General features: G+C 43.6%; 2 protein-coding genes across 8 annotated transcripts; one reads left to right on the top strand and one right to left on the bottom strand.

Annotated features, from left to right (window-relative positions):
• Positions 1-1,477: 1,477 nt before the first annotated feature.
• LOC125530349 lies at positions 1,478-2,682 on the top strand. The gene is made up of 2 exons (XM_048694754.1): positions 1,478-1,925; positions 2,007-2,682. The coding sequence occupies exons 1-2, from the start codon at positions 1,593-1,595 to the stop codon at positions 2,454-2,456; spliced, it is 783 nt and encodes a 260-aa protein (XP_048550711.1). The 5' UTR covers positions 1,478-1,592; the 3' UTR covers positions 2,457-2,682.
• A 127-nt stretch (positions 2,683-2,809) lies between these two features.
• Positions 2,810-10,567, bottom strand: LOC125530348 (pentatricopeptide repeat-containing protein At3g09060). Of its 7 annotated transcripts, none has more exons than XM_048694750.1 (5): positions 8,634-10,567; positions 7,762-7,914; positions 5,955-6,093; positions 3,664-3,827; positions 2,810-2,922 (listed from the first exon to the last, which is right to left on the bottom strand). In XM_048694750.1, the coding sequence occupies exon 1, from the start codon at positions 10,471-10,473 to the stop codon at positions 8,653-8,655; it is 1,821 nt and encodes a 606-aa protein (XP_048550707.1). In that variant the 5' UTR covers positions 10,474-10,567; the 3' UTR covers positions 2,810-2,922; positions 3,664-3,827; positions 5,955-6,093; positions 7,762-7,914; positions 8,634-8,652. The 7 variants fall into 7 exon arrangements, 5 of the variants coding, with proteins under 5 accessions (XP_048550707.1, XP_048550710.1, XP_048550706.1 ...); XM_048694753.1 differs by having other exon boundaries at positions 3,664-3,802; XM_048694749.1 differs by lacking the exon at positions 2,810-2,922 and having other exon boundaries at positions 3,397-3,827.
• Positions 10,568-10,573: the final 6 nt, after the last annotated feature.

Here is a 10,573-nt window from a genome sequence, read left to right as displayed (position 1 = left end):
AGGTGACTTGTTCTCGCGCCCCGAGGGCGGCGCGCACGTAGCACTACTGCATTACCGTGGAACGGCAAAAGGATAAGATCGGCGCGCGTACGTTGCACCATCACAGGAGGAGGGATGACGAGACTTCGCAGCGCCGAATCGATTAACTAACCCGGCCGCCCATGACCTGCATCATCAAGTTGCGGAAGGCGCAGTGCCGGGAAGCTCCGTCGACGAGGACGACGCGGTCCGGGGCCCGGAGCCGGAGCGAGAGAGCGGACAGCGACGCGTCGAGCGGCCCAAACTGCGATCTTTTAACGACGCAGCCGGGGATTTGGAGGAGGTGTACCGAAAGCGTCTGCTGAGGATGGTGAGATTAAATAAACACGGGCCTAGTTGCGAAACAAGCCCCCGGCATCTGCATGTTCGTTTGCTCTGCGTCATTACTCCTGTAGGCAGATCGGTACAGACGGGCATGGGCGCGAGGCCGGGTCTCATCATCGTGCAGGCCATTTCTGCGCTTTCGACTACGCGGCGCATGTGGTGGGGGCAGGCGGAAGGGTACAGCTCATGAGCACTCAGACGCGTAACTTCACTCTGGGAATTCGCTCGAGGAAAGTAACTGCGTGATGTGGATTATTCGGAGAGAGAAGTTATGGCACTAAAAGTCTCAAGGACGGCATCTTCTTCAGTACTCGCTCGATTGCCTCATTGATGCAAGCATACTTGTGACCCAGTACGGACGAGGTTCCCAGCTTAATGGGCAGATTAAAAGGCACCATCAACCAGCAGCAGCTCCCGTTTCCATTTCACAGGTGAATGCGAGAACGCACTGCTGATGGTTAGCTGCTCGAAGCATTTCCAGTCCATAATTGCAAAATAGTAAAGAGGACGAAAACAAATCACACATGTGGTCGTTTGTGTTGTCCCGTGCAAATCTCTGAGAGAGCATCGTATAGATATAGCTAGATGTCTAAGGATGGATGCTGTCGTTTTTGGTGCTGCAGATTGTTGCATCAGTTAAGTCGGCTGGATCATGTATGTGGCCCATTCTATCCGGAAAAAAAAACTCCAAACGACCACATGGACTCATCTTTTTTTTTTGAGGGGTAGATTGATTCATCAACTAATAATTCGTGTCTGTGGACATGGCCATAGCTTCGTAGGGCGAATGATAAGTTGTAGTAGGTGGCCATTCATTGTAGGCTAGCCCAGCTCTTCGTTGTACAACAAAAAAACACAAGTAGGCGCGGCCCAGCTAGCACCTCTATTTCAGCCCAGTTCATGATTGCACGGCAGCTAGTGGGGATCCATTGATTGATTGATTGATTGATTTCACGGTGGCTACACACAGAGCACTACTTGGCTCAATGGATAGGAACCGAAACGAGGCAGGGCCCCATTCCCCGGGAAAGTGGCATGGGTTGAAATGGACCTGAGTGAACACGCAGCACGCAAGGGGCAACTTGGTCTTGTAATGTAGCACAGCAGCGTGGCTCCGTGGATATCGTTCCCAGGCTCCAGGCAACGAGAGGTGCAGAAACAAACTCCGCCACGGTTACTCTGCAGAACCAAAGCAGCAGCATACCAAAGACCCAGAGAATCAAGAGGAGATGCTTGCTCTTCACACCGTTCGGACATCCCTTCCCTCGCCGCGCAGATCCTCCCCGCGCCGACATGCACTGCATCTAAGCAAGAGGAGATTTTCCATCTGTGCTTGCAGTTCCGAAGATGCCGGATCCGACGGTCCCCTGCCGCACGGCGGTGACCAGCGCCAGCAGGAGGTGCTTGCGAAAATCGCCATGCTTCAGACGCAGAAGGTCCGCATCACAAACTTCCTGGATGAGCGGTCTGCTTACCTGACCAAGTTCACCAAGGACGCCGACACCGAGTTCGACATGATTGGGCAGAACGCCATGAAAGAGCTCGATCAAATTGGGGACCAGGTGAGCATCCCTTGCGATGGATGGTTAAACAGTATAATACTTCATTCAGTGTCTGACAGAGAATTGCATTTGATGTGGTAGATAATGGAGCGACTCGACAGCAAGATGCAGTCCTACGAGGAGACAGCTGAAATGCAAAGGCAGGAGATAGAAATGAACGAGAGGGTGTTAGAAGATTTCGAAGACTGGATCGAAGAGGAGAAAAACGAAGGCATGTTCTTCAAAAGCCTTGGCAAGGTCAAAAAACCTCAAAACAATGAGGAAATCAAGGTGAAGGCCAAGATTGAAGCACAGAAGGTCAGAGAGATTGCAGAGGAGAGTGCGGGGTCAAAAGCTCGGATGAATATTTACCTTGCACTGATGGCGATACTCGGTCTTACAATCGCAAATGCCGTCTTTGCAACGCCAGAGGTGGAATGGAGGAAGGTTGCTGCTCTGGGTCTAATTTTCATTGGCCTGGTTGCTCAGGTAATCTATGAGCAAGATATATCCCCACCGGTAGCTGACAAGGATGAAAAAAGAGAAGAATGAAAGAGCTGTGCACCCTGAGTGAAACATCAAAAAGCAGCAAGAGCTTCATCGATATAGACGTAGACTGTATAAATTCAAGATATAGATTGTGTAATCTTAGTTATCATTTAATGTGTAGCTTGGCCTATAAACCACAGGTTTCTTACACCTGAGGTCTGATAAACTCAAGCTGTGTTCAATCTTGCATCAAAGATATGTTTCAGCAATATAACTTTCAAAGCCAAAACCATGTAACGAAGTTACAATTTTGATGCACACAACACGTCAAGTTACTCAAATTTCAATTAAAAGAGGTTAAGAGTATTAGAAGAGATAACAAAAGAGAGTGCAGGATCAACGCTCAAATGAGCATTTACCTTGGACTGGTACCAATGCTCAGTCTTACATTTCCAGGACCAGATGCTGCCTTTGCAACAACTGGGTAGAGTGACAGAAGGTTGCTGCTCTGGGTTAATTTGTTGATCGCCTGGTTGCTCAAGCCATCCACGAGAAGGACATATCAGCACCAGAAGCTCAGAAAAAAAGAAGAAGAATGAAGATCTGTGTACTTGAGGGTTCAAGGGTAGAAAGTTTAAGTAGCACTGGAGTTCAGTTAATATATTTAGTACCAATATACAAGTGCATAAAATTGACACGAATGTACTATGTAGTTTTACAGATCAAAGATACCATTTCTGGTATAGCTTAGTGTATAAACACAGAATTCCAAATGCACAGAATTCATGTTTCACAAATTTTGATTGAAAGAGAGTATCAAACTTCAAAAATGGATAATCAAGAAAATATACAATATCAGAAGGAGATAATTCTTGGTGAAGGAGATGGGGATAAAGTTATGGGAGGCCATTCTCTGCTGAGTATCATGTTAACTGGAAGACTATGTGTTGACCTTGAAAAATCCAGGCAGTTATGGTATTCATGAACAGATTGAGAAAGGCCATGGTCGGAAAAAGGTAAACTGCCACAACTACACATTAGTTCAACAGTGATGACTACAAGATGGAGATCTAGTTCTCAAGATGAATACAAATAGAAGCACATTTACTGCTGAACAAAAAAACAGAACAGGGGAAAAGGGATAGAAACCAACAACTAGATGATGCTAACATGAAATTCGCAACAACTGACAATTTTGAAGAGCTAGTGAACTACTGGCGTGCACACTGTAGCGTGTACATAGTTGTTGAAAATCTGAATCACCATTTACCTAGGGCTGATGTCAAAACCCATTACAATTGTGAGTGCAGTCTTTGCAACATCTGAGGTGAAGTGGAGGGATGTCGCTCCAATTTTCACTCGCCTGGTTCCTCAGGTCATTTATGAACAGGGTACATCACCACCAGAGGCTGAAAAGAGAGCAATGAAAGAGCTCTGCAGTTGATAAAACATGAAAAGGTAACAAGAGAGTTCAATCAATACTTTTCACTAGCAATGACAGCTACTAACATTAATATGATGGTACTTTATAACGAAACATGTTGTTGAAGATGTAGCTTGGCCTATAAATCACAGGTTTCTTAAACCTGAGATCTGCTAAACACAGTCTGTCTTTAATCTTGCATAAAAATGTTCCAGCGATACTACTTTCAAATGCCAAAACAAAGTAAGAGGTTACAATCTGATGAACTAGAATACAACCATGATACTAAAAAAAAAGATACGGCCTGACACGCTAATACAACCATGTTTCCCAAAAAATCAAAGATATGGTTAAGCAATACAACTTTCAAAAGCCAAAAGAAGGTAACCGGATTATAGTCCTGACGTGCTCACAAAATCATGTTTCTCAGTTTCGATTCAAAGTGTGTATGAAAGAGATTGCAAAATAGACTCCAGGGATAAAAACGCAAAACAACATCTAACTTGGTTTGGTGCCAATACTTGGTCTTACGAATCAGAAATGTAAATGCAGTTTTCCAACGTCTTAGGTAGAGTGCAGAAATGTTACTCCAGGTCTAATTTTTCATGGGCCTGGTTGGTCAGGTAATTTGTGGACAGAAATACCACCACCAGAAGCTGGCGAGCGGGATGAATTATATTTTATAATCGAAGATAACATTTGCAGTGTAGCTTGGCCTATAAACCATAGGTTTCTCGAACCTGAGATCTGATAAACTCAAGCTGTCTTCACTATTGCATCAAAGATGTTTCAGCAATTACAACTTTCAAAAGCCAAAACAATGTAACATAGTTACAATTCTGATGCACCTAACACGTCAAGTTAGTAAAATTTTGATTCAAAGTGAGTATAGAAAAGATAGCAAAAGAGAGTGCAGGGACAATACATTTCTGGATGCTATCTTTGCAACAACTGGATAAAGTAGATGGAAGGTTGCCTGGTTGCTCAGGTCATCCATGAGCAGCATATATACGTACCAGAGGTTGGAAAAAAAATGAAGATCTGTATACTCAAGACTTAAAAGTTCAAGAGTATAAAGTTTAAGTAGTGTGCCAATAATGTCAAGAGAGGTCGGGGTAGACCGAACTTGACATGGGAAGAGTCCGTAAAGAGGGATCTGAAGGACTGGAACTAGCCATGGACAGGGGTGCGTGGAAGCTTGCTATCCATGTGCCAAAACCATGAGTTGGTTGCGAGATCTTATGGGTTTCACCTCTAGCCTACCCCAGCTTGTTTGGGACTAAAGGCTTTGTTGTTGTTGTTGTTTGTTTGTTGAAGTTATATTAATATTTTCGGTAGCAATAGAAAAGTGCATACATTCGATATGAATGCATGCAGTTTTTTGTATGAAAGATACCATTTGTGATGTAGCTTGGCATATAAACCACAAGTTTCTCAAACCTGAGATCTGATAAACTCAAGCTGTCCTCGCTCTTGCATCAGAGATATGTTTCGGCAATTACAACTTTTAAAAGCCAAAACAGGGTAAAAGGATTACAATTCAGATGCTCTAAGAAATCCATGTTCACAAATTTTGAGGGTATCAAACTATTGCCAAATAAAAAGTTCAGGTTCAATGAATAATCAAGAAAATAGACGAGATTTGAAGAAAAATAATATTTTTATCTCAAGAAAAAAAATCTTGGTGAAGGAGAAGATGGGATAAAGTTAAGGGATGTCATTCTCTGCTGAGTGTCTTGTCAACTGGAAGACTATACATTGACCTTGAAGTAATCAGCCGGTGTTACACTTTAGGCGGTTCTGCTATTAGAGTATATAGATTAAAAAAGGGCATGGCCGGGAATGACGTAACCCTGCCACAAAGGACACAAAGAAACACTCTCATGTTCAATGCCTCCACATTAGTTGCACAGTGATGGGTGCAAGATGGAGATCTGGTTCTCAAGATGACTACAGATAGAAGCACATTTATTGCCGAACAATAAGAGAATGCGCAGAAACCAGAAAGAGATAGAAAACAATAACTGGGTGAATGCTAACATGAAATTCACAACATCCAACAACTTTGGAGAGCTAGTGAAGTACTGGCAAGTAGACTGTAGCTTGAATATAGTTGCTGAAAGTCTGAACTACCTTACCTTGGCTGATGGTAACACTCCATGATACAATTGTGAGTGCCGTCTTTGCAACGCCAAGGCGAAATGGAGGGTATTGCTCTAACTTTCACTTGCCTGGTTGCTCAGGTCATTTATGGACAGGGTACATCACCACCAAAAGCTGAAAAGAGAAAAATGAAAGAGATAGCGCTTGGTAAAACATGAAAAGGTAGCAATAGAGTTTAATCAGTACTTTTCACTAGCAATGACCACTACTCACATTAATTTTAATGGATATAATCTTTACAATAGACCATATTGTTGAAGGTGTAGCTTAAAAAAGGGCAACCTGGTGCATGTAGCTCCCGCTTGCACAGGGTCCGACCACTTTGGGTCTTTAGTACGCAGCCTTTCCCTGCATTTCTGCAAGAGGCTGTTTCCAGGACTCGAACCCATGACCTCATGGTCACAAGGCAACAGTTTTACCGCTGCGCCAAGGCTCCCCTTCTAAATAAGAGTGTTTTGTAATAATTAATTTCAGATTAGTACATAATAGTTGGCCCTACATTGCTGCAAGAGGCTGTTTCCAGGACTTGAACCCGTGACCTCATGATCACAAGCAGCAGCTTTTACCACTGCGCCAAGGCTCCCCTTATTGAAGGTGTAGATTGGCCTATAAAAAACAGGTTTCTTAAATCTGAGATCTGATCAACACCAGCCGCCTTTAATATTCCAAAAAGTTAGTCCAGCAATACTACTTTCAGATGCCAAAACAAGGTGACAGCCCAACAGGTTACAATCTGATGCACTAAAAAATAACCATGTTTCTCAAAAAACAAAGATACAATCTGATGTGCTAAAACAATCATGTTTCCAAGAAATCAAGATATGGTTAACCAATACAACTTTCAAAAGCCAAAATAAGGTAACTGGGTTATAGTCCTGATGTGCTAAAAAATACACGTTTCTCGGTTTCAAAACAAAGTGACTATCAAAGAGATTGCAAAATAGATTGTACGGTCAAAAACTCAAATGAATGGTGTTTTCCAACGAAATAGGTAGAGCAGGGGAACGTTACTCCGTGTCTAATTTTTCATGGTCCTTGTTGCTCAGGTCATCTGCCGACAGGAATACCACCATCAGAAGCTGAGAGTGGTATGAATGGTCATATATTTTGTAAAAGAAGATAATATTTACACTGTAGCTTGGCCTATAAATCACAGGTTTCTCGAACCTGAGATCTGATAAACTCAAGCTGTCTTCACTATTGCATCAGAGATACGTTTCAGCAATTACAACTTTAAAAAGCCAAAACATGGTAACAACAGGGTTACAGTCCAGATGCACTTTAAAAAATTATGTTTCTCAAATCTGGCAGCAGAGCTCAACCAGTCGTGGCGGTAAGGGAACAGAACTGATCGAAATAACAGAAGTGAAAGGATCTAAGAGGTCATGCAATGCTAGCGAAGGCCATGCTGAGATCGAAAACTCATCAGAGTAGACAAAATCAAGGTGCGGCAGTAGGCCAGACTTGGGGAAGAAGCGGATCTCAGAATTACCATGCTTGGTGCGTCAAGGAACAAAGCAGAGTGGAGAGAGATGGCCAGAGATGGATTGTGGTTGGAGGGAGGGTAGAAAAGAGAGAGAAAGTAGTCTTTGGGCACGTGTGGGTCATATTGTATAATTTTATTTCTTCCAAGTCATTCTATCTGGTGACCATGTACGTTCCCATTCGATGGCAGACATGGATGGGGTCTGAGGGGTGCAAAGCAAACAGTTTTAGTACCTGAAAAGCGGACATTTTTTCTTTTAAAAATGCAATATAAAATAAAATTGGTTCGACGTTTACCTTAGCAGAAGGTAATACTCTGTCTTAGATGTCATCGAGATGCCTCGAGGGTAATGTAGAAAGCTTGCCTGGTTTGTTCAGGTGCTCTGAGTCGAATTTCCATTAGCCTGATTTGTTAAGGTCATCTTTGAACAGGATATATCACCACTGAAGCTGAGAAGATAAAAAAAGAAAAATGAAATAGATGTACACTTGAAGTAAAACAGGAAAATTCCAGTAGATTTGATTCGACATTATCACTAACAAAGTAAAATATATATATATAATTATTACGGATTGACATAGCTTTTGTAATTCAAGATATATATATACCATCATACAGCACGTTTCTCAAGCTGTAGGAGTTTGGTGTCCGTATTTGTGGCGTGTATGTACTATGGTCACTTCTCAACTCTTATCATAAACAAAATAAAACAAGCACAAGATACGAAACTGAAATGGAAAATCAATATTGTAAGCTGTTACTATTGTACTTGACCTGGTTACTGCATCATAGAAGAAAGAAGAGACAGGCAAGGACAGACTAGTCTGCACGAATCAAAATAACCATCCTAAGCCTATGAAACAAGAATTAGCAAATTTCAGTGCTTCCATCCATTATTTAGTTGAGAAGGTGCCATTTTATCTTAGAAAGCATACTGCTGGGAACCTTGGACGCAGTTGAAAGTATGAAAGAAGTTGGTATCACTGAAATTCTAAACATCAGGGTTAATCTGCAATTCTTGATTATGATGCCCTCAAGCAAACACTACGGTTGGCATGACAGAAACTACATAAGTGCTATTATAGTAAGATCAAACAAAATCAGGTGAAAAATATAAGCCATGGAAACAGAAATCTATCATGCGGAATTAAGGCAAAGAAGATATTACCAAGAGAAATTCTAAACGATCATATTTGAATAGGTCCATATTTGATGACAGCTCTGACCAGTATATTCCATGTGATGGCTGTTGGTACAATTCCTTGTGCAAGCACCTCATCCAACAATTGGACACCCTCGGGTGTTCTGTGACAGGAGCATAGACCCTTAATTCTTGTATTATATGAAATTATATCGGGTACCAAACCATTTTCTAAAATAGCTGTCCACAGAGACGCTGCTTTGTCAAAACAACCCATTTCATAAAATCCATCCATGAGTGTGTTATAGGTCACTAAGTTTGGGCGGCAGTTGTTCTTCTCTTTCATCTCAGAGAGAAGACGCGAAGCTTCATCTACTTTCCCAGCAGAACAAAGACCATGGATTAAGATGTTGTGCATCATGACATCTGCCTGAAGACCCTTATCAAGAATTTGATTCCACAGAGCAATGGCAGCATCAACCTTTTTGTCTCTACAAAGGCCACGAATCAATGAAGCATAAGTATTGACATCTAGTTTACAACCTTTCTCCAACATTTCCTTTGTAAAGCTTGAAGCATCTTGATACTTTTCAGCCTTACATAGTCCATCTATTAGAGTGTTGTAAGTGATGACAGTAGGAGAACAACCATTGTTTGCCATCTCACCGTATATTCTTACAGCATCACTAAACTTAGATGCTTGGCAGAACCCTTTTATTAGTGCATTGTAAATATGAGGATTCAGTTTGCAGCCATCCATAGATATCTTTTCATATAACTTAACTGCATCGTCTAGTCTCCCATCCTTGCACAGTCCACTTATCATGGATGAATATGAGAATGCATCTAATTTTTTACCACTGGTCTGTGCTTCCACTAAGATTTGAAGTGCCTTGTTAGCAAAGCCTTTCTCACATAACCCATGGATCACAGTGCCAAAACTCACCATGTCAGGAGAGGACGAAGTGTCTTTCTCCAATAGCTCCCACAATTCTCTAGCTTCATCGACCATGCCACCATCAAAGAGCCCCTTCAGCATTATATTATAAGTTATCACATTACGGATGCCAGAAACACTGGTAGAGTCCCAGAATTTCCAAGCCTCTCCTACTCTCCCAGCTTGGCAGAACCCCTTGATGAGTGAATTATATATGGCAACATCAGGAACAAGCCCGGTCTTGATCATCTCTGAATATACCCTTGCTGCACCATCCACATCCCGTGACCGGCACAAACCATGAATCAGAATCCCATAGGTAATCATGCCGACTTGGTGATTATTTGCAATCATCCTCTCCCATACCTCACCCGCCTCCTTAAACCTCCCAAGTTTACACAAGCCATCAAGCATCGCATTGTAAGTGGATTGGTTGGGACTTGCACCAGGATCTCTCACCAGCTGCTCCCACACCCGCATAGCTTTCTCAAATTCACCATTCCCGAAACACCCTCGGAGCACTGCATTGTAACAAACCGCGTCAGGCTGCACTTCATAGGTCGGCATTTCGTCAAGCAGGTAAAGTGCCATGTCCAAGCGGCTGTGTTTGACAAGCCCAGACATGAGAGTGGAGTAGGTGACGCGGTCCGGAGCAACTCCGCGGCGGCGAAGGGAGTCGAAGAGCATCAGAGCTCGGTCGAGGTCCCCACGTCCGCAGAGGGAGCGGAGGATGATGTTGTAAGTCTGGAGGTTGGGGGCAATGCGGCGCCCGAAGGCGCCATGAGAGAGGGACGCGAAGAAGGCGTCGGCGTCAGAGAAGCGACGGGCCCGCACGAGAGCGTCGAGGAGGGCGTTATGGGAGCGGACGCCCGGGTTGCAGCCGAGGAAGGCAGGGAGGCGGCGGAAGGCGGCGAGCGCGGCGTCGGGCATGAGCGCGCGGGAGAAGGCGGAGAGGACGACGAGCGCGGCGGGCTCGGAGAAGCGCGGGCGGTGGCGGAGGCTCGGGAGGGGGGCGAGGAGGGGCGGGAGG

This window comes from Triticum urartu, unplaced genomic scaffold (assembly GCF_003073215.2).
Source record: "Triticum urartu cultivar G1812 unplaced genomic scaffold, Tu2.1 TuUngrouped_contig_6257, whole genome shotgun sequence".
Lineage (NCBI taxonomy): Eukaryota > Viridiplantae > Streptophyta > Magnoliopsida > Poales > Poaceae > Triticum > Triticum urartu.
The sequence above is the reverse complement of the archived record's forward strand: the minus strand, read 5'-3'. Positions and strand labels throughout refer to the sequence as shown.